General features: G+C 36.2%; 1 protein-coding gene across 1 annotated transcript in view; it reads left to right on the top strand.

Moving 5' to 3' along the window:
• Window positions 1–24,877, top strand: part of ANOS1 (anosmin 1) — a 133,350-nt gene that overhangs the window by 97,709 nt on the left and 10,764 nt on the right. The window contains exons 8-10 of the mRNA XM_040056345.1: window positions 606–753; window positions 5,493–5,642; window positions 24,027–24,121. Of these exons, the coding sequence (XP_039912279.1) occupies window positions 606–753; window positions 5,493–5,642; window positions 24,027–24,121 (393 nt within the window). The remainder of the gene's footprint in view (window positions 1–605; window positions 754–5,492; window positions 5,643–24,026; window positions 24,122–24,877) is intronic.

The raw sequence follows: 24,877 nt of genomic DNA, 5'->3' as shown, positions 1-24,877 counted from the left end.
ATCTCTTGTTTCCCCATTTTATACATTTCTGTGACACTGGAAACTGTATTTTTTCTATTGTATTTTCCATTCTACACAGGAAAAGTGTTCTTTCCAATGAGAGGGTATTTTTGGTCAGTGCTTGTTTTTTAAATTTTTATTTTTAAGAGTTGCAACCAATAGAATATATTGAAAATGTATGAAATGTTGGACTTTGACTATCTTCAGACTGGCTGTCTCTAGAAAAAGAATTTCAATTGCTTTACTAACACAGAAATTGGGGAATAAAGTGCTTAAATTCCTTTTGCTAAAATGATTTTAGCATAAGAGAAAAACCTTGTTATATAGAAGAAAACCCCTTGGGTTTTGCCTAAACAATAGGTTTGGAATTGCCAAGAAACTGCCAAAATTATGCAGACATCAAATAGGTTAGTAGTTTTTAAATGACACAGAAAAATGGAGTCCAATTAAAGAATTCTTTTACAGAAAGGAAATTTTGCTCGGAAATTTATATATGAGTTTTCTAACTTCAGAAAAGTAGTGTGCCTAAGATAACAGGCCTGCTTTTAATAAAGGCCTGTGTTTCAGCAATATTATAACTGCTTTGTATATTTATTCTGTTATAGGCCCAAAATTATGTGGTCCTGGAGGGGCTCCAACCCAACAGCAACTACAATGTAGAGCTGCAGGCAGTAACACGTTGGGGTCAGATACGCCTAAAAAGTGCTAAGGTTTCTCTCCATTTTAGCACAACTCAGGACATCAGGAGTAATAGTGAGTAGTCATACTGAGACACCTGAATGCTTTCTCTCTCCTTTATCTGGAATTTGAATGTTTTATATAATGATTTCTTAAATTGAAAAAAAATAATTTTCTTACAGTGGACTGTTCCATAGCACAATGATCATCTCCTGGTCAAGTTTCCTTTAACCAGTTAATCTTTTCATGTTGAATTTCTTATTTAAAAAATGGTGACAGTTTTTGCCTAATTCTTTGACTTAGACTTTACTCACCCAAAATAAGCAGTTGCAAAGAAAATGGAAGCCTTTGCATAACTCTAGTGTTAATATTTTTAGATACAGTAAATACTGTCTGTGTTTCTAAGTGGATGGAATAAAACCATTTTTGTGTGTCTCAACTGGACCGTATTAACTGCAATGTTTTTCAAAATCCTGGCTATTTTTAGTAGCCCAATAATTCAGATTCTTGGAGCACAAAAGCTTGTGTCTACTATGTATTGATATTTAAAACAATGACTCTTCTTTTAGTGAATCTAAGACATTCCCTGTGTGAAAACTATGCATTCTCAAAATATTGCACACATAGGATCCACATACAAATTAAAATCTCAAAATGTTTAACTGTTAGGTTATGTATTGTTAAGATCTTTAGAACCTCACATGCTAAGTAATATTACTGCAAACTATATCTGAATCTGGTAGAAAACCTTGATTCTTAGCCTTGTTTAAATGCTATTTATACAATTACAGTACTGAGTTACTGCCCCAATTGCTGATAGGCCTCTGATTAACTAATACAGCAGAGTTCTGATAATAAGATGTTAAAGAATATGATTTTAATTATTCTGCTCTGACTCCATTTAATTTTCTATTCATTTACATTCTTTCTTTAAAATACACTCAGTTTAAACTTGTAGCCATTTTCATAAGAGAACTGTAATTACTTTCAGCCTCACTAATCAACTGCTATTGTTGCCATATTCTGTTTGGGTATACATAAAATATTGTAATATGGTTGTTAGCTATAAGAGACCTTCCTGTCTGTGGTTCCTTCACATATTAATATACCAAGAAGAAAAAATAAGCTGAAGTATCCTTCTTTTTCCCATAGTTTTCAGTCCAGTCATCTTGACTGTCATGTCACCACATGACATCACAGCTTTAAGGAAGAGCTCAACCCAAAGCTGAATTTACATTAAATAAAAGAATCCTGATGCTGTGGTTTTAGCTGTCTGAGATTGGTCTGTGTCCACTAAGTGGGAGAAAATTCTAGATGCCATTAAATACAAATAGCCAAGGAGAAAATGGGAAAGCTTTTAAGGTTCTTAGTCTCATTTTATTATTAGTATAACTTTATAAATATTTCCATCTTTGGGAGCAGGGATACTTAATCAACTGACATTTGTCATGTTTTATTGGTACTCCTGACATTAGGTTAGATCATCATAAACTTTAAACATGATAGTAAATAAAGACTTTCCATACAACAAAAGCCTTCTAAATTGAAGCTGAGTAATTGAGATATGAGCATGTCACTTTTTGACTGTGAGAAATCCTTCCACTGGTAGGGCTGTATTAGCTCTCCACGGCCTCACTAATGTTCTGACTCTCTTGGTCTATGTCACCCCTGGGTTTATGTTGGGAGAAGATCTTTGTTTCAGTTTTCCATGTTCAAAACATTGGGTTTTTCAGAATATAATGCAGGTCACATCTGAATTATCACTTATAAATCCTCTATCAAATGGAGTTCATTATGCTACACCTCACATATGACTTGGCTGTTTCATCATTTTCTGTCCACTCCAATGGCACTTCTTTCCTATCATTGTCACAGCTAGATTTAAATTCCTTCCACAGTTTTGCTTGGATACCCTGCCCTCTCCTTGGTTGTTTTGCTTCAGTAAACAAACCATCAGTAGTTTTAGTGAAGATCTGCAGTCTACTTTTATCTAATTAGTACAAACTTTCTAGTGCCTTGTGGTTTATTTTGCTTCACTCGAGTGACCTTTTTGTGCTAAAAGGTTCATTAATTTTTATATTTTTTTTTAAACTAGAGTAAGACTATACTGAGAACAATATTTTTTGTAATCTCATCTACTTCAAGTATTTTGACTGTTCAAGTTATGAACATCCATTTATTTAATGAACAGTATTTTCTTTTTACTGCAAATCAGTTCCTGTACCAACTAAAACATATATTTGTTTTAGAGTATTCCAGTAGTAAGTTTATAGAAAAATCTGAGCATCCCTTCTCTTAAAGCCAAGAGGTAAAGGATTCAAGAGTCTTTGAACCTAAACCATGGATATCACACATTTTAATCAATAGAGCACCCTGCTGAGAGGTGTATTTAGGCCTTTTTGGACATTTTTTAAATGGCTGGATTATATCTTACATAAAAAAGCAAGTAGAGGAGATGCAAATTCATTTTCTATATCTCACTCAGGTTACTTAGGTACAGAGCCAGTCCTGCTTGCTTTCCTTTTGAGAACACTCATAAGCAGATGGAGAAATATGAAAAAAAACCCCCAAAATTGCCTGAAATATTTTCTAGGACGTGACATTTATGGCTTGTCTTTATTTTGGGACTTCAGTGGCCTTTGGGAAGTAATTCCAGAAGCAAGACGCCAAATTTGCTGAGGTCCCACACTCTGGTGTATGGAATTAAGCTCTGTTTTTTAGGTGTCTGGTCCTGTTGTCAGAATAGAGATAGCCCACACCCCTCTGAAGTAATTTAGTCCTATACACCTCTGTGAGCTTTGACCTCAGCCCTCTGGCATTACATTTCCCTACACTCAGAAATGCATTGCCTCACTATATTAGTGTGCTTCACTTCTGGGAAATGTAGCAAGATTCTTGCTTGATCTTTATATGGAAATATTTTAAATTGGTGTCCTGGTTTTTGTGGAAGTGGAGCAGACAGAGAAGAGCAAAGCAGTGATTTAATAAAATTAAAATAATTTAAATTGAGGAATACCTAATAGATCTTAGTTTGTACTTCTCTCCGTAACTTTTTAATGTCCGTTTAGGTAGTAGTAACATTATTGTTATCTTAAGAAAGAATTTTGTTAAATTTTGTTAAGTTTAATTTAAAACAAACAAAACTAAAAATTGTATCAGCCCTTAGAAAAGGGCTGAGAAAGTGAGATTTGGCTGTAAAGCGAGTTTCAGTTGAAGCTGGAAATAAGGCAAAATGTTCAAGTTTGTATGTTACTCATGACAGTTATTGAAACCTGAATCTTTCCCTCTTTCTCTCAAGTATGTAGTTAATAATTTGCCACTTCCTTATTATTGGTCCCTTTAGTTTTAATTTAGGTGTAAAATTGAATTAAATACAGGCAGTTGCCTTTTTTTTTTTTTTTTTTTTTTTTTTTAAATAATCTGATCCTCCTAATTGGATCAGATACATTTGCAAGGGTGCAATGCAAAATGCAGTTTGAATGAACATTTCTTTTTTTTAACTGAAAGTATCTGTAGGTACTGTCAACCTTGCTAAATGCTGATACATTTTTATCAAACAAAATGCTCGATGAGGGACATCCAATTGCAATTGTTTGTTGGAAGCAAGGCACACAGCACCAAGGGAATTGCTGAAAGAAAATTCTGCTCTTGCAATGTTTTCCTAAGCATTCACCATTCACTATTGGGAACAAGAAAGTGGGCAAGACAGATCTTTAATCTGACCACAGTGTTCTTATAGCATACCAGAGGACAATATTTACTTTGATGTAGTAATCAAATGTGGCACTCTGTGGGTTACGTTCAATGCTGACCTTGGATTTTGTGCATATCCAAATGCTGCATGAGTATAAGGACTGTGAAGTATTACAGAGGACTACTGGTAGATACCGTGTGTCCTAGGTTACAATGTAAGGTGTGCCCAAAGTATGTATTCTGTCACCATCTACATGAGATGTTGAAGCTAGGTTGGGCAGTGTTTCCCTTGCCCCCTCCCTCCAGACTATCATCTGTTAATGGCCCATCAGTGCCCTGCTGCATGACTCACAGATAAATTCCTCCAGGAGCTATCTCTGGTTAATGGGCAATCAAGGACCCATTACAAGACTGATAAAATGATTGTGAGATGCTCCACCCAGGGGGAGGTGCCAAGCATTCCCACCTGGATATAATCTGGGATTTGGGACAGCACAGGCAGCCTTACCCACTGGATTCCCCGAGGACAAGAGCTACCAGACCTTTCTGTGGGATCATTGCTTCAACAAGACTACTTCATCTGGACTGCTACCACCACCCTAACTAACAGGGTTAGGTCATGTTGTATTCTGACTTTGTCAGTGATCTTTTGTACTATTGCATTTATTTTATTTTACCTTTTTTTTTTTTTTTTTTTTTTTCTCTTTTCTCTTTCTTTCTTTCTCCTATTAAATTGTTTTTCTGACTTGGAATCTCTCACTGGTTTTGCTTTCAAGCCAGCACACTTTGCCTGTTTAAAAAATCATTGTGTTAACATTTCTTGTTCTTGGGAGTATAAATATAGTCCAATTCCATATTCAGAAAATTTACAGAGTATTTCTCTATATAAACATATTTATCTTTCTTGCTCACTTTTTAAATTCGACTGAATTTCAAATGAGTGATTTTTCAGCAACAATGGACAGTTACTTCTTTATATTTATTTCATTTAGGTAAGAAATAGAAATAAGATCATTTGGAATAAAGATAATATTATTTTCTGAATTTCAGCAAATGTAGCATAGTCATTATACAGCACTGTAGTTAACTAAATAGTTTCCTCATCGTTCTGTGTATTGCAGAGGAACGGACATCTGCTGGTAAACCACAGAAAGGACTGGTAGATCCTTACCCAACCTTTCAAAGAAGGAAAACCACTCGTTTTCTTAAAATTGGAACTCCCTTCTATCAGGACAATCAACTTCAGGTCAAAGTCTACTGGAAGAAGACAGGTTTGTCAAATCTTGCTTTACTGTTTTCTCTAAGGAGGACTCTTATCATCCATCTCAGAGTTGTACAACATTAACAGAGTATTGTAAGTAATTAAGAGTTGAATCCTCCACCCATCCTTTCATCCCTTCATCTTCACATAAGAGGGAAACATTACCTTTCCTCTGTATGTTATATCTATGTATGCATCTTACAGAAGGAAATCACATGAATCAGCTATCCAAAAATTATAGTCATGTTGGGATGCTGAACCTTCACAGAGCTGAGACAATTTTTATTTTGGTAGGAATTACCTCTGAAAAGTTTTAAATAGCAGAATTTATCATTACCCCCAAAAAGTTTTGAGGAACATATGAATGTTTTGCTTTATGCCAAACTTTATCAGTCACCTTGATTTAGAACAGAATGGATAGTTGGTCATAACCAGAAAACGTCTTGAAGTTGGTTGTGTTCTAGGCCTCATGCTTCTGGTTTTCAGAAAAATCCTAACAACAATTTTATGGTTTAGTCCTTCAGTCGAAAGGATAATTACATGAATTTAAAGTGTCTGTTTATATTCAGAAATCAATAAAGGGATTTTTCTTTCTTGTCTTCTAAGAGCATATAAGGTGCTCCAGTTTAGCTGTACCAGGTTCATATGGTGTTATTTTGAAATGTGCTCTCACTGTTCATTTTTTAGCTTGGAGCAAACTGCATGTCTATCAATACCACTAAGTTAAATCCATGCAATTTTTGTGCTTGAAATAAAGGTCTACAAAGTGGATAGTCATGCTTTCTTCTTGAATTTTGCAAAGAATTTCAGAAATATTTAAGTGCTTTTGGGTTTAAATCATTAGCAATACCCGGAATGAGGACAGGATATATAAATGTTCAATTATGCTGTGTAACATAGGAATATGTCACACTGGACATTGTGGATTGTGAGAGGTATCCTTTGCTTCTTATTCCTTTGCCTGCTTTTTTAAATGGTTACCTTCTAGGCCCTGCTATGCAAATTACTTTCACATCCATCCTTATTCCTCCCTAAAACCTGCAAGCTTTGGTTCAGCTGGGTGCATGCACATTTTGAATATTTATATTTTATTTTTGGGTTGCTTCATGGAAAGCCGGAACAATTTAAAGTTTAAATAAGAGTTGAGGCACTTCTAATCAGGAATATTCAGTTTACCAAAAATTGTGGATTTTGTTATCTAAAGTGAGATTTATATATTCTGAGCTTTGTCAGGACTGATCATCTTAAACTTTAGCCTCTGCAAGTGAGATGTCAACTCATTGTCCAAGCTCCTTTTATTGTTAGAAAAGAAAAACAGGTGACTTCTGAAGCAATTCATCCCCCACAGCCGCAGAATTGCTCTCTGGAGATGCCTCTCTTCTTTACTGAGAACAGAGGGGAGCCTAGACAGCTCATTTGTAGAAAGCTTAGAGATGCCTAATGACTCTCTCTCTGTGAGCTGAGGTTCTATTCTTGGCAGTCTGTGTTGAAAAAAATGAGGGACAGGATTCAAAGATGAGGAGACAATGATGTCTCCCACAGGCGTCAGACAGGGTTGTGCAACTCACAGTCTGCAGGCAAGATGCAGCCCAGTGGAATAATCAATCCTGCTGCAGCTGTTTTCCTGCCAGCCTGCTGCCAGAAGAAAGATCGTGTGTCCTGTGACTAAAATGCCAGCACCCCTACTGACATTCACCTTGTGAACAATTTGCCAAAGTTAGTTATACTTAATGGAGGGAAAACCCTGAGCAGAACAGCTCAACACAGATATCTTGAACTAGGTGTCCACTATTTATAATGGTATTATAACATAGCTATTGAACTTAGAGGCATTGCACCATAGTAATCTAAATGTTTCCATCTAAATCTGGAGCTGAATCTCACTGTCTGCTACATACTTGGAGGTAATATTTGTATCGAAGGCTATAAAAGTCTATAAAAAGAAGTAAGGTAGTCACCATCCTTATAGCAACTCATAGTTTGGAAATAAGAGGTTTTCAAAGCGGTATAGTTTCCAGAATTGGGGAATGTCAAAGACAGCTATGTGACAGACCTGTCAAAAATGACATGCTGTCACCTTGTGCCAAGGGTGTACCAGCTGAATTGCTGACTGTACAGCTGACTCATCTTGTGTGGAGCTGTGTGCATCCAGTTACATCAGGGGACAGCATTTTGGCCCTGGGCTGGGGCAAGTTGTGTGAGGCACAGTGGGGTGTTTAGGACATGCCCCAGCCATGCAGTGGAAGATGCCTTCCTTTTTCTTGCAGAACAAGCAGTGATAGCAAAGGTGTGTGAAGAGGGGCAGAATATGGCAGTTCATCACACTTACCTTTTTTTTTTTTTTTTTCTTTTTCTTTCTTTCTTTTCTTTTTTAAAAAGAAAATATCAGTATTCTGAGTGACAGCACATGCAGTAATTCAGCAGGAACCACTGCCTTGTGTGGAACTAAAATATAGCCAATTACCTGCTCCTGAGAAACCAGCAGCTTCTATAAGCTCTTGCAAGAGTTTGGAGATTATGTAGTGCATGGATGAGGTACTGTAAATTTGCTAGTAACAATTTACTGCAGAGCAGGTCTGTGTGACTGTGCAAGGAGCACAGCAGGAAAATCACATTGTCTTCATGAAAAACAGCAGTTACTGAAACAGCTGTGCTGGGAACTGTACCCACACATCTTTCACCTTTATGAACTGCACTAGATCATGTTTAGGGAGTTGTAGGAGGTAGTAGAGTGTGGCAACTATAATAGGAAATACTGAGAGAGACCTTACCTGAGCCTGCTCAGTGGCATGGCATCTATTTTTATTGCAGGTAGGCAATCAGAGTTCAGATAGTTTCTAACAAAAAAAAATGACCTGTTTGTTTCCTACATGGTGGGTGAGCACAGAAGTGCCTGTTGATTGCACTAATGTTCTCATTTTTGTGTAGTTTGCTATTAAAAATCAACACCTTTTTTTTCGGTGGAGAAACTCAGCCATTCTGTAGTCCTAAACTAGAGTGTATAGAAATAGAAAAATATTAAAATAGAAAAAAATTAGGAGGCCAGCATTAAACCATGTTCTTTTGGTTTAGCACAGATGGTAAAAACCAATTAGTGACATTTTAATTATCTTTTTGTTTGTTTGTTTGTTTTCTTTTGGTGTTTCTGCCTGGTTATGAACAAAACTATTACACATGTGAAACCAGTAGGTTGATAAGCTTAAGAGTTACTATGATAAAAAAAAATCAAGAAATAAATGTCTTAAGCTTAAACATGTTGGATATTTGTAAATTGATCAAATTTCAGTTGATTGTAGTAGTCTTGGCCTTGTCTGGTATGGTTTTCGAGGTTTTTTTTGACTTTCTGTAGACTTCATGACACAAACAAGAGATGGTTGCAGAGATGATGAAATAAAAATGTTATTTAGATTTTGGATGGGCTTTTTTTTTTTTTTTTAGATTGAGATTTAAATCAGCATGTTATCACAGAATACTGGGTTTGGAAGGGACCTCTGGAGACTGATCTAGTCCAGCTTCCCTGCTAAAGCAGGTTCATTTGGAGTAGAATGCACAGGATCATATCTAGGCAGGTTTCAAATACCTCCAGAGAAAGAGACTCCACAACTTTTCTAGGCGTCCTGTTACAGTGTTCTGTCACCCTCAAAGTAAAGGATTTTTTTCCTCATTTAGATAAAAGTTTCTGTTTCAGTTTCTACACATTGTCCCTTGTCCTGTCACTGGGCACAGCTGAAAAGATTGTGGCTCCGTATTCTTGATACCCATCCTTAAGACGTTTGTAAACATTGATAACATCCCCTCTCAGTCTGTCTTCTCAAGGCTGAACACGCCCAGCTTCCTCAGCCTTTCCTCATAAGAGACAGGCTCCTGTCCCTCAATCATCTTTGTTGCCCTCCATTGCACCCACTCCTGGAGCTCCATGTCTCTCCTGTCCTGAGGAACCCAGAACTGCACACAGCACTCCTGATGTGGCCTCACCAGGGCTGAGCAGAGGGGCAGGATCACCTCCCTGCTGGCAATGCTCTCTCTAACGCCCCCCAGGATCCCATTGACCTTCTTGGCCACAAGGACACGCTGCTGGCTCGTGGACAGTTTGTTGTCCACCAGGACCCACAGGTCCTTCCCCACAGAGCTGCTTTACAGGTTGGCCTCTACCCTCTACTGGAGCAGAGGATCATTCTTCCCCAGGTGTAGGACACTGTGTTTCTTTGCTGAAATTTACTGAACTTTGTTCAACTCTACAGTTGCCCTTGTTATGTTGAAATATTTTCTTTTAGCTGTAATGAAAATGTTAATAGCTGCTATAACATCAGTCTTCCTCTTAGTAAGAACAGTTATTACTTTTCTATATTAATAACTGCTCAGAATTTTTTATTGTATTCCTAATTCAGTGGTCATACTGTTCTGTGCAGACCAGAGATTTTTTTTTTTTAATTTCCTCCTAAACTAAGATGGCTCTCTAGAAGTTTTTTACTGTGTCCCAACACTATAGCCTCCCAGCATACCACAGATTACAGAAACAGAAGGAAAGACCTGTGTTGATTGCTTATATCATTTAAAGAAACAGAAACATGCTTCTAAGGTTGTTTTAGATTAGTTCTTTATTTTCATTGTCCCATTTTAGCTGAAAAACTATTTTGCTTTTGAATTTGCATAATTTTGCTCAGTCTAAAGAGTTAAATATAGGTCAGAATCATAGAAGAATTTAAATGGCCAGGAAGGAACTTCTGGAGGTCAGCTGGTCCAACCATCTGCTCAAAGTTGAACTATCTGTGAAGTTAAATCAAGTTATTCAGTTCTATCTGTAAGGCCCTGTAAACAGATATTGTCCCTGTTTTTTCAATGACAGGGAATTTTTCCTCCATCAATACCAGCCGGCAGAGGCCATTTAATTTTGTTGCAATGTGCCTTAGGATTTACAGAGGGTATGGTGATGTATTTTGACTATTCAAAGATAGTTCTTCTGTGACTGAAGATGCATTCCTTGGTGAACTTTGCAGATGAGCCTCTAGGAAGGCAGTGAAAAGAGAACAGCGATGACGTCAGGGCCGAAGCTCTCGGTTTTACAACATCCTTCTGAACAGAATTCATCAGACCTCTCCTGTGCAGCAACTGCACCAGAGGGGGTGTTGCAAACTATTACCAAACTGACTTTGTTATACAGCAAGGAAGTGACTGCATATCAGTACTGAGAAACTGAACACAGTGTTTGAATAAAAATCTGAGCAAGGGGATGGATTTCCATATATATGCATCACAATGTGCCACTATGTGGTAAGCAGGAAAGATTTATCTGGGCCTGTTCTTCAAGTGTCATTTCTTAAGTTCCATTAACTTTAGTAAGCGTAAGGCATGAAAGGAATGTAGAATCTGGACTTTACATTGAAATAAATTTTTGAAATAATCTTTCAATTTGCATACTTTGGTGTGATGACAATAATCACTTCAGGATGTAAGCTAGCAAAAATACCTCCACAGTTCAATCAGTACAAGGTCCTGAGCAAATGCACATGTTGTTGCTAGACAGAGTCATCCAAAAGCATGTTGAATATGAATACAATTGCTTCTTTCTGAAGGAAAAAAAAATGTCTTTTCCTTGCTGCCTTTCATTTAGGCCTGGGATTAGAGAAACAGTACATTCCTTAAACAGCATGAATCCCCCTTTTGTAAATGAAAAGTAGAATGTGTTCCATGGCCAGATATTTTGGCCATCTTGGTGTGTGAAATTAGAAATTGTCAAGTAGTGTAATCAAATTAAATCACTTTTAACTCCTTGGTGCTGAGGTCACCGAGTACCATCCATTACCAAAAATGGATGTGCTCTGAAACCCCTGTTTAAACAGATTAGATACTTAGGGTGATTAAGAACCTCAGTATATTGTGCAGTAATCAAGACTGAAAGTGTGAAAATAAAAAGATGCATAAGTTTTCACTGGTTTTCTGTGGTTGGGCAACTAGAGAGCTGAGTGTTGGTCTTAGCTGAAAGGCTACCAAGTTGCTGCAAATCTGTGTATGAAAATAAGATTTTGCCCACAGACAGAAGGAAAAAAAATCCCACCTTTTACGAACTCTGCATCAATTTTCATCAATTGCTTCAATAATTATAATGCACTAAAATATCAGAATGTAATTTCTTCCCACAGCACTTGTCACAACAATATTTTCTAAGTCATTACTCTGCCTTTACTACCATTTTCTCAATGCCTGTTATTTGAGTATAGTACAACTCTACTTGCTCAGGTAAAACTTTAGTTTCCTTTTCTTTGAATCAAGTCGATGTGCATTTACTTCCCCCTGTTTAAATTAAACATTTTAAGTACTTCTAGATATTTAAAATCAATATATCTGCCTCTTGGTTTTGCTTAAAAAGACAAATATTTGAAATGCATTAAGACTTGGCTTCAGGCTTCTTTCTTTGTGTTTCTGTAAATGCTAAAGCAGAAGGAAAAAAGAATACTTAAGGCAGGGAGAGGCAGAGATTCCTCCATTGTCTGATAAATCAACCAAACAAGAATAATGAATTAAATTACAGAGAAGAATAAAATGCAAGGCACGGCAAAGCAAATAGAGAGCTAACACAAATGCTTTTAAACCCAGATCTTAGGAAAACAAAATTAACTTTCACTTAGTTCAGGGACATAAATGAAGTGACTGTGTGTGCTGACTCTTTGTTTGTAATAAGGTATTTCATACGGCAGGTTTTGAAATGAAAGTTTTCCCATTGATAACACATATCAAATGGTCCTTTCTCACGGAATTAGAGTCATTGAAGGTAAAAAAATCCTTCACTGGCAGTTGGAGTTTCCAGCTCTTACTCTGAAGAATTCCACAGTACTTGCTTAACACTAAAGCATTATTTAGTTTGGTACTAGCTGTTGCACTGGCCAGATTAGTGTTTGAGCAGCTAGCCATATTCTAATTATTGATATTCAAGCAGTAAAATAATTGTACTTCAAGATATCACTGTGGTCCAGATGGTTCTTTCAACAAAATGACGTGACTGTTAATTATAGTGAAGTATACACTAATATATTGCCCTCAGACTTCCATGAGAATACAGGGACTTTGTCTCAGTGGTGGTTGATTGTGTGGGTGTGCATAATGTGCATTAGTACTTAGGGATTTAATTAGTAAAGCTGGCTCTAAGCACAGGACTCTCCAACTAGATCACCTCTTTAGAAATGCACTGGCAGATATTACAGAATTTGCTTTTCTACCTGTGCTACTCCTGACTTAGATGGCTGTATATAATGGGCTTCCACAGCATCCTGCCTGGGGAGATAGGCAGTGCTGTAAGCTTTAATTATTATGGGAAATTATTCTGGAGTTAAAAGAATATCCTGTCAGAAGTATCTGTGTGGTTCCTACACCTCCCTAACTTTGTCTTTCTCCTTTACTTTGTCTTAATGTAATTTCAGGAAAAAATCTCTTTGCCTTTTTTTAAAAGGATGTAAAGGGGAACATCTGACCATCTCCAGTTCTGCATGTTTTACTTTATGAAATGCTTATAGGACTCTGGTTTCCTTCCAAATGTGACATACTTACAGTACTTAAAATGTTACTGGTGGGAGTCATGAAAAACATCAACCACAAACAATAGAATTTGGTAGAGCAGATGGTTTTCAAATTCTCAAATAGTCTGCAATTGATTAGTGGAGCCAGTTATAAAATTTTAAAATTACATTTACTATGGTGGCAACCTCAGTGGCATCTTCCCTGCAAATGGGACAATACTGGAAAGTCTTTTCAAAGGCACATTTTGCTGCATTTCTTCATGATTTCACAAGCAGAACAGAAAACTATTACTTGTTGCCTTGCACTTGCTTCCAAACCTCCATACCTTTCAGGGTAGGTGGTTAAAGCTCTCGGCATGAGAGATTTAGAGGCAACTTTGTCCAACTGCTAGTCTCAGGAATGTGATTGGAATTGATTCAAAGTCTGCCAGGAAATCAAATAATCACAAGTCAAATCAGAACTACCCACCGTGTTCCAAGAGCACAGACAGCACAGAACACTGATTTTACTTAACAGTTACCCGCTGATGTTTGCTGAAGGCTGTATTAGACTGGTTTGTACAATTGTACACTTTGTACATTTAAACCATTTATTAATTTTAAAATTTATGTACTGTGGGCTGTGCACGAGTCCTCAGTATATCCTGAATCATACTCCAGAACACCTTTAGTAACTGTGAAAATATTTTTAATTTGGCTTAATTTATGCATTTAAAAGAAGTCTTCTTTTTATTCTTAGATTTAGTATCTGATAGAAATTTAAGCTTGATTTCTTTTGAACTCACATTGAAAGTTTAAACAGAAATGTAATTGCAAATTACCTAGTCCATGAGTTCAATCCAAAGATAGATCATCATTAGGTGGAATGCATACCTGCAGTCAGACTTCAGATACACATCCAATATTCCATTGCAAAATCATTTGTTAAGACTTAATCCACTTGAAGGCACTAAAAACTGGCTAACTAATAAACAAACTCTTGCCTGATTTTTAATTCTTCAGAAAAAAAATGCATTTTCAAAACCAGCATTTTTATGTATCTTCAATATATCTATGTCTGACTGTTACAATTTTCTGGATTTCTAATTACTCCCTGAGTATTATCACAACGTATAAAGTTATTTTAACAGCAAACATAGTACTATATATATATATATATATATATATATATATATATATATATATATATGCATGCATGCATACGTATATACTATCACTAAACTTGTCAATGGCAATGTCTCATGTGAGGCAGTCTCTATAACTGAGGGATAAAATTGCAAGCTTTTTACCATCCAGGTATGGAATATTTGAAGTTGGAGGGGAGCCAGAAGGATCATTGAGTGCAGCTCTTGAGTGAATGGCCCTTATGGAGATCAAACCCACAACCTTGACACTATTAGCACTATGCTCTGACCAGCTGAGCTCTTCCTCTCCTTTCCCCAAACTGTATCACTAGGTTGTATTAAGTCAAAGCTCTGTCTCACAGGCTTACACTATCATACCTGGAGCAATCCTACCATGCCTACTGTGAGTAAAAGGTGCTGAGGTTCAGCAGTTTACAAGATGCTTCTCATGAGCTATGGGCTAATAACTGCTCATGAGAGCTCTCTTACCCTGCCTAAGTTCTGGATAAAGCACTGACCTTATGATCCAGGGGAGGTTAACCTATCAGCAGGGAGTCATCATGCTTATGGAGAAGATGGTTTAAACTAATGACTGTCCTCTTGTAAACTGGGTCAATTTTCCTCCACGTGCCTCTTTTTAATCTGTATTTTTAATTAGCTGGTTTATAAGGTGGCCGTAAAACCAGTTGCATGAACACTAAAAATAGGGGAAGGAAACTGGACTGTTTGAGAGAATAGCTAAAGTTGGAGGGAAGGAAACCAGAAAAAAAGGTTTCTGAAACTGAAAATGTAATCTAATTTTAAAGATGACCCATATATGCAGCTGATGTATAATAACTTGTTAATATCAGTTTCTTTTCTCCTGTGACCATAAACTGGATGCAAAAAATATCCATAGTAGTCTAGACCAAAGATCCTACCCAAGAGGTGTTGTGTTCTTGGCAGTGCCCAAAAGCAAACCCAAAGGAATGTAAGAACATGGCAAGAGTGTATTTCTGCATATTATTGTCCCAGCTTCAGACAACCTCTAGGTAGTCAACATTCCTGAGACCAATGTAATTTCACAGTATTTATTCACTTCTGATTCATTTATCTTCACAGTAATATCCAGTGTCCTATGAGGGTCACCAAGTTTCATGGCATCTGAAACATCTTGAGCAATGGAATTCCAGAGTTTTAAGTGCTTGTTCTATGTAGAACCATTTTTTGTTCTTGTTTTGTTTTGAAGGCAATTCTTCTGCATTTATATGAATCCTAATTCTTGCTCTGTTTACCTTGTCTGTATACACATGATTCTATAGATATTTAACCTGGGTTTGCTCTGTTTTATTTCTTGTAGATGCATCAATATTTAACTGCAGATTTAGATACTGCATATTAATGCTGTAAACTTTTTGAATACTAGCTCAGCAAAGCAAGGTCCTGGTAGGGCATTCCATAATGCATGTCAGGAAAGTCCAGTTCTGGAACTCCATGGGTCACCGTACATGCATGCAAACCCACCCGTATATGGCTTTTCCATGGGGTCTGAGGGAGAGGGAAGTAACTGATGCATCCCTGCATCTCTCCCCCCTGTGGAATTAGGGGCAAGATGAGTCTGTACTTTGACTCTGGAACTGGGAGGGATTCCAAGATTACTTACCCTCAATATAGTGAATTTACCCTCATTATAGTCTGCTTGTCTAAATTATTGTCCACATTTTTCAAAGTTACGCAGAAGGCTAAAGTTAATAGTAGAGTACGTGGTGACATTTTCAGTGTATATATAACCTTAGTGAGCCTTGGACTTGTTTGTTTGTTTGTTTTCCTTTTACATTAAATTCAGGTCTGAGATGCTTAGCTAGCTTTGAAAATCTGGCTATGAAGGAGTAATGTAGAAAGCCTCTATTCAGGCTACAAGCAGCTATTGTGAGACTTGGAACTTACAAGAGGCAAATTTCCTTGTAATGGAAAACCAGGATGAGATGCTGTTGAACTCACTTTGTATAGGATGTTGTGTGTGGGAAAATAAGGGTAGAGGTAATCCGGCTTAGAGATGATCCCAGGCTTAAATCCTTACAATATAAACATCTTCAAACCTTGAGGCTTCCTAGGTCTAGATATGGACAAAAATACTGTGTCTCAGACCTGTCCTTAGATTACAGAGTAATTGTTAATATCATTTTTGGAAAAGCTTACTGTTCTATTATACAAAGAGTGTGTTCTATAGAAAGAAAGTTTGTTTTGAATGGCATAATGAGAGAAACTAAATCTTTGTGATTTAATTGAAACTGCTTATATTCCATGTAAGAGCAGGAAACAATATAGTTTGTCTTGCTAAGAGTTGTTTGTTGAGTGAAGTTTAAATGTCAACTGAAGGTTTTGGTGTTATTTTTAAACATACTGCTTGAGTAGGTAATTATTAAAAAGCTTTTTTTCTCAAGAGGTGTCATGAATACTGTTAATTTCATAACCAAACAAAACTTTGGATTTTTGTTTTTACACCACAGGGTGTATCAATGCAGATGAAGCAAAAGAGACAGAGCTGTTATAATTTAGTTTTTTTAAAGAGAACTTACCTAAAATGCCTGTGACAAAACAAGTAGATTTTACAGGGAAAATGGGAGTGCAGAGACTTGCAATGCATTAGCACATCAATGCAGCACTTTAACATTACTTGAAGGTAAATTGTGTCTACCTCATTTCGCATTTGCTAAACTACCATGAGTAAAATAGCATTTGTTATTATATTATTATTTCTTGTCCTATCATTAGCTTCAGATTGCAAATGTTAGACACCATGAATCAGAGTAATACAATGGCTCATGAACCAATATATGAAGAAATAAATAAGTGTTATGATCTAGTACTGACTGAGATAATATTTTGCTTCTCTGCAGTACACTGAAATGTCCCTTCCCAAACTGGTCTTCTGTCATGCTGTTATTTGAATGTAATAAATACCATGTGAAACACTTCACGCTAATCATGTCTTCAAAACTGAAAGAACTAGTAATAAATAGTGCTGCTTCATTTGTTGACTTGGATTTTGCCCATATTTCAGCCTTCCCTGCATATTTTTCAGGACGTCTGCAGCAGCTGAATTTCATCAGAAAACGCACTGATGGAAAGCTGCATATATTAGATGTCTGTGTAGACATGGAAAACAGTGTTTGTCCAATAAACAGGTGAACATGAGCCTGAGAGAGCAACAGATACTTCATTGCATTCTGTCTCAAATATTTGCTCTCTAGTCTGTGGTGTGGAGATGAAGGCAGGTGCTGCTTCAGAGCAGACCCTGCTGCTCATCCTTCTGCTGGCGTGGTGGGTTGGAATCAGTGCTGGCTTGTAGTAGGTGCCCACCTGTCAAGGGGTTTAGGTTACATACTGGGAGGAGAAAGAGAGGGAACATTTCTTCAGGAAGTCTTTGACTTGTACAAATCTTTGAACACTTCAGAGTTGTTAATATCTTTTACTTTAAGCAAGGCATCATTAATTTAACCATTTATGATTGCTACAGCTTTGCCATTCAATACAGTGAGGTAAATATTTTTTCTCTGGTATGCTGATACAGGATTTATACAGAGCTCTGGAAAATCATACTATGACTTTACAGTAGAATCAATTAATCAAGCTCGTAGATGCTAAGACATGTACTTCATGTGCCTTGAGCTGATTCTGCCCTGTGTTGTGATATTAAATATAAAATATTTTCCCTTTGCTCTAGTCTATTTTTAGAGCAATAGTGCTGCAAAACACATGACCCAGAAAGGAAATTAGATTTTTTTTTTTAATATATTTCCTTCTTCATACTAGTCTAAGACCATCAAAGACATGTACAAGACCATCTTGTAACTATAGTTTCGATGGTCATTAGTGTCTTGATCTTGCTAGGTTCTAAACATTCTGGCCTGATCCTTTAGCTGTCCTTAACTATTGAAGATAACACAACTGTTCATATGCCTGAGTGCTTTGTTAAATAATGGCTCAGAAGCTTGTAAGAAAAATCCTGCCCAGTATACAAAGGAAAAACAAAAACCATGTGGCCAGTCACAAAAAATCATTGTGGTTTGCTATATGAAATATCAGATCTAACAAAATATAATAAATTTAAATGTTTAGCTGCACACAGAGCAAATTATTTCAATAATTTTCTTACTGAATAGTTTCAGAGATATGTCATCCTCCTTATGGCATTCTGTTTGAAGAAAGGTTAACTTTGAATGAAGACAGCAGGTTTACATACGTCTCATTATCTTCCAAGCTTTGGTAACAACTCCTTTTGACATACAGTTAGCATATTAATTGTAGGTATATATTTTTGAGGGAGTCAGTTTGCTGAGGTATCTCGACAAAAAATGCAGAACGTTGTTTCTTTTTTCACTGAAATAGCCATTTCACAGCTTCTAGTTATTTGTATTTTATTACTAATTTTATGCTAGCAGGTAAAGGTTTTCGTATGTCTTATTTTATAATTTTTATTTTTATGCTGTGTTTTATTCTAATGGGCAAATCTATCAAACACTGCATGTTAATTACTTTCAGTCCTGTCATGATGCAGAAATCGACTTGATATTACCATGTTTATTGATGCCAGATATTTTTATTGTAATTAAACCTTAATTTGAGCTGCTGTTGTTGAACATGTCTGCTGTGAAACCTTGTTTTCCAGCAAATCCCATTTGATTTTCCTTCTAATAGGTTTTGTCATTTGGTTGCCTGCATAATAGTGCTGTCACAGCTGGTATTAATTGGCATTTTTGTACCAAACAGTAGAGACCAATGTCAGAATAACATGCAAGAGCCAAAATACTTTTACAACACGCACCTTTATAATTTTCACCACTTGACAGGGATGGAACAGGGATAAGGAGCCATGAAGTATTTTACCTAAAGACCTCAAGCAAACTAGTGGCAGAACTCATGCCAGTTCCTGAAACAGTCTGCTGCAATTTTCTTGCTGTGGACTACAGGGTACAAAGAAATACCCTGTTTACAAAGAAGTACCTCTGTTTACCTGGTTTCCTGGGGTAGCTCCGTATTGATGGTGTTGGGCTGCATGAGCAAATTTCACTGCTGTTATGTCCATGCTATGCCACTTTTTCAGCTACATAGCTTCAGTTCCTCATGATAGTCAATTTGGCACTCTTCTGGAACAGTAACTGTGATATAAAGGAGAAAAAAGTATTTGAGGCAAAGAAAGTAGCTGTCTGCAGTAGCACTGTAAAAAAACCAAAAACCACATTAGATGAAATTATTGATAAGGCTGGCAGTAATGTATTTGTACAAAACAGAAACATGGAAGAAGTTGAAAAAGATGAGGAAAAGAAAAAAAAAAAACTTTAAAAATTAGTTTCTTCTAAAGAAACTGTAGAACCATTTAAACCAGAAGTTCCATCTAGGAGAACTTGCAGAATTACCTGACATTTTGCTGGATTATTTTTCTGGATGATACTCTGAGCTTTAAATTCTGTGGGGAGGTGATTTACCCCAGGATATTCTTAGTGACCATTGGGCAGCCATGGCTTAGGCTCTGTCGAAGTCTATCAATTTAAGATGCTTAAATTGTGCATATGAACCTGAAGTTTTCCAAGTGGCAAACACATGTAGTTGACATTGGCATAAGTAGAATTTTGAGCTGTTTTTACAGCTTGAAGATATAGAAGAAATGCACATTTTCCATGCAGAAAAATCAGATATATGTTTTTTTGTTTTTATTAAAATGAAACTAAAGAGTTTAAGTTTAAGAAAGGGGAGAAAGCACAAAAATCTGGTGAAGAACACCTTTCTAAACACTATTGAAAGAGTGCTTTATGGAGATACTCATGTAAAAATAAAGGCAGCTTTGGGTAAATTTAAAAAAAAAAAAAAAAAAAAAAAAGCTATGTAGCATTCCCTGATCCATCAATTTCTATTTGGAGAGGTAAGATTTCCGTCCAACAAAGTTAGGTGCATACCCTTGTTGAGCAAAAGAGCTAAACATACATGGGATTTTGAGAACATAATCATGTGGTATGTGTATAGACATATTTTTCTTAAGCTTAGAAACTCTATACTTTGGAAAATCTACTTTAAAAATCACAGTCAAAGTAATTAACATCAACTCTTAGTTTATTTGAAGATTAGTTACATGCATTTGTCTTACAGACCTAAAGATCTTTAGCTTGGACATCTGGAGATAAATTCCATGTCAGTACCATTAAGAGTACCATTAAGTACCATTAAGAGATTTTTAAAATAATTGCTCTGGATTGCCTTTTTTTTTTTTTTTTTTTTTTTTTTTTTTTTTTTTTTTTTTGGGGGGGGGTGTGTTGGTTTTTGTTGGTTTTTTTTTGTTTTTTTTCTTTCCTATTCATGCAAATTTAAAATAAAAGTAATTATTTGAATAAGCTGTCTGCTGTTCATACTTAAGTGGCTAATTTGTTGACTAATTTCACAAGCATAGACTTGCTCAAATGAGTGCTAGAATGCTTATTATGTCCTTCAAGTTCAGTGTTTCTATACAAATATTTTGAGTTCTGGGAAATAAGGATGCTTGCTGAAATTTTAGAATCAAGAAAACCCCAGATATTCAGAAGGAGATTGATACTGTGACATCCGAAATACCATGGAAGCAGACTGAAGCAGTCTGGCAATTTCTTGACAGTGTTTTGCACTTATTTTAGAAGGAATAGCTGAGTTTTCTGACAAAACTGTCCAAAATCAGTCTCATTAGCTAATGAATATTCTGTTCATATTAACTGCTCAAATGAGTTTTTGGTAAAAGCTGTGGCTGTGGGCTCAGTGCTGAGCTTGATCCGGAACCCTTGGCTCTGGTGGCAGTGGCTGGATGCAGCTTGAGCAGCTCATCCAGTTGCTCAGCTTTTCACCTGTCCCTCCATTTGCATTGGACAGTTAATCCAGAGTCTAAGTAAAATTTATAGTAGTGATCTTGCTAAGATAGTGTGCATTGCTGAAAGGAGGGTTGGGAGAAGCTTTTCTTTTGCATGTGTTGTAAACACAAAATCAGCTTCATAAAACTCTAGAGTCATGATCTTTATAAGAAAAAGGCATATTTCCATCGTTTTCTCAGTTTCTTATTGGGCTTTTAGATAATTTCATGCATTTTGTCTCCTTTTGCTTTTAAAAATATTAAAGGTAATTTCTAAAACAATCTTGTCATTTCATACGCATACTTCACGCATACATATACATTTTGAGTTTTTCAGGCTTCTAGCTTTATTTAATCACAAAATGTCCCACCCTTCCCTAGTTTAAAAAAGGTTCCTGTCTCAAGTAGGAGCTACTTCCTTAATGTATTTCATGCTTTATTCTGTTGTATTGCATTGTATTATTCAGACTTTAGACACTGACAGGATACTTTTTTTAAAAGGAGAAAATTGGGGTGTTTTTTTATGAATGATTTTTACATTTCTCTTTTTAAACACATGGCATTTAACCTGTGTATCTTCCATATTTTCAGATAACAGCAATCATAAATATGGAGAATTGAAGAAGTTTTAGTTTTGTTGGCTGTCATGATGCCTTCCAGTTTATAACAGTTGATGTATTTGTAGATGGGATACAAAAACCTTTTCCAGATAACCTTTAATTACATACTCACTGAAAAGAAAAAAAAATCCTCTATTTTCACTATAGGTTCTTATCAGAATACCAGAATACTATCAAATTTAAGATTCATTAGCTCAAATAAAATTAGGAATTTATGTTTATGAAAACCTTCACCCTACGTTTACAATACAAGCTGATAGATTTTTTTAAATTTCCAATTTCCTATATTCTTTTTTAACCTTTTTATATTTTCTTCAAATAGAGAAGTTATCAGAAACCACGGGTGTTTACAAATGGGTTACTAAGGGTTTCCTAATGCAGAAAAGAAAGAGTCTCAGAGTGGAAGCTCACATAATGAATGGAGGTGGACTTGCCTGAAAATACAAAGAGGATTCCAATGTTCCAATACCTGGAAATAAGTATTTTTTCCCATCCCTGGCAGTGTACAAGGCCAGGTTGTATGGGACATTGAGCAACCAAGTCTAGTGGGAGGTGTCCCTGTCCATGGCAGGGGGTTGGAACTGAATGATCCTTAAAGTCTCTTCCAACCCAAACCCTTTGATGATTCTATAATTCTACCTTGACTTACCTTTCTAAAAAGAGGTCTAGTAAACCTCTGCATCAGTATATCTGAGTTCTGATTTGCTGTAAGTTCTTGATGCTTGGGATTTGTCTTTTCCCAGTTGCCCATGTAGTGGTATTTTGTGACCTACCTTCAGGATGTGTTTTATCCAATCCCTGACTGCTGGACAATTGCAAAGTTGAATTGGCTTTGATAAATGTTTAGTCAAAGGAGAGTGATTTATTTATAGATTTCAAGTGAAAAGTATTACAAGTGAAAATACACATTTTGTAGCTTTGCAAAGAGCAGTCCTCCCATGAAGATCGTTTAAAATAATCAGAGAATGATAGATAGGTTTGGGTCAGAAGAGCCCTTAAGGATCATCTAGCAGGTGATACTTGATAATAGAGTGAACTGAAAGGGATGAGAGCAGATGAAACCTACTTACAAATGCACTGTGAGTTTTTGTCTCCATCCAATAGGCATATCAATTGGGAAAACTTGAAGAGACAAGCAAAAGCACATCCATTTCTTTATTTTAATGAGAGAGAACAATCACAAAGCAAGAAATGTATTTTTTAATAGATTTCTTTTTGAAAGAAATATTGTTTCCAAAGAAATTGCAAAAATTATTAGCATACATGTTGTTATGAAGTACAGCTACTGCAAATATTTATTTCAAGGGGCCATTTCAGCTAGTTTCCTACACTAGTAATTTTCTCTTTAGTTTATAATTCTTTTCTTCGGCATCCAAACTGCTCATAGCAGTCTAATACCAGATCAGCCCTTAAGGCGTCAGAGATAATTGTTTTCCCTCCTGAAACTCACTGTCAGGCACATTATTGGCTCTGTCATACCAAGCTAATTAATAATAACAGACGTAATTTGCATCCCCTGTATAGAGAATGAAATCCAGAAAAATGTCAGGAGCTACTCGCACTACCTAATGAGTTTTCCTTCTTTTGTCAATTCTTTTTTTGCTCTTTGTTTTGCTTCCTGATTCAAGCATTATTAGACAAAAAGCTAGAAGAGCTGGAAATAAGTTGAAAGCTTATACTGTTGATATTGCAGCAAGTTTTGTCATTGATTTAAATGGGAGTAAACTTAAGCCTTCAGTATTACTCATAAGAGTCAAGACTAGAATTTTATTTGGACAGATACTGAACAGGTTTTATGGCGTATCCTGAAAGAAGAAAGCTTGTGGATTTACAGGCATTTTCACATATCTTCAGGCACAGATTTCTCAAGCAGTGCCAGGCAGCAGTATTGCAATGCTCTAACAATATAAACAGTCAGGCAGTTGACACCAAGTCAGTCTCATTATTTACAGGATGATTAGAAGTAGCAGCATTGAGATTATTTTATTTTAATGCTCAATTTAAAATTTTTTTTTTTCTTAAATTTAAGCAGTATATGGTAACATACCTGAAAATGAAATTGCACTCTTTTTTCTCCTTTAGCTGATACAAGGTTTAAATTACATCGGTGTATAATATTTTCTTCATTATCTTAAAGATTTCTTAGTGAGGAATTACCAACTTTACGATGCTTAAAAGTCCTTCTGTTTTTATCCAGAGAATCCAGAAGAGTTGCAATGGTGAAGATATGTCTTTTGGTGAAAACCTGTTTATAATACATGTCTTTTCCTCTCTTTTTATATCATTTAGATATCAGCATGAATCAATTCCAAGTCCACTGGTTACTGGAGTCCTGTGCGCACAATGACACCAAAGGACTTAGGAAAGTGACAGAGCTGACTTATGTAAGTCTCCATTCAGCCCTCTGCTCGACTCTGAGTAGCTCCTAGGCAGCAACAGAAGGGATGGTTCTGTAACAGAACACAATGTGTGTTATACCCTGTTTCATAGATCAGTAAGGATGCTCTCTTTTTTATGTTCCTCTTTGGCAAAAGATAAAAATTATGTATCTGAACAGGTTTTGGGTTGCTTGGATTTCCTAAATCCACACTAGGCTAAAATCTTTTATTTGTTTTTGCTGTTATTCAGAGAATGAGACCAGACAAACTTCTTACTTACTTCAAACTTCTTACATACTTGTATATATCTCTCTACAGCATATAGAACACGGAGCTTTATCTGCCATTAATAATGTAGGACTTTAGCACAGTGCAAATACTGAACAGTAATAACAGTAATTAATAAACCATCTTTTCTTTTAGACATGCAGGTGAGTTTCAGGTGATTATTCTCCCCGAGGAGAATAATTGATAAGAAAAGAAGAACTGTAGGTGACAAATACTAGATATTAAATTTGAAAGTCGGACAGATATCAGATGGGGAGAAAAGCTCCGTGTCAGTACACATCAGCTCAAATATATGTTGCAGGGCAGTACTTTGTACTCAATTTGTTGGCAATCTTGCGTCATATGTCTATGTAACACATTTTTTGAACAGAGTGATGTGATTGGTGCGTCAGAATTGATTTAGTGTGTTAAGAATGGAAAAAATCACAGTTCACCTTTCCTTCTTATCCTGATCTGTACTACCCCATCAATTCA

The sequence above is a fragment of the Hirundo rustica genome, chromosome 2 (assembly GCF_015227805.2).
Source record: "Hirundo rustica isolate bHirRus1 chromosome 2, bHirRus1.pri.v3, whole genome shotgun sequence".
NCBI lineage: Eukaryota > Metazoa > Chordata > Aves > Passeriformes > Hirundinidae > Hirundo > Hirundo rustica.
The sequence above is the reverse complement of the archived record's forward strand: the minus strand, read 5'-3'. Positions and strand labels throughout refer to the sequence as shown.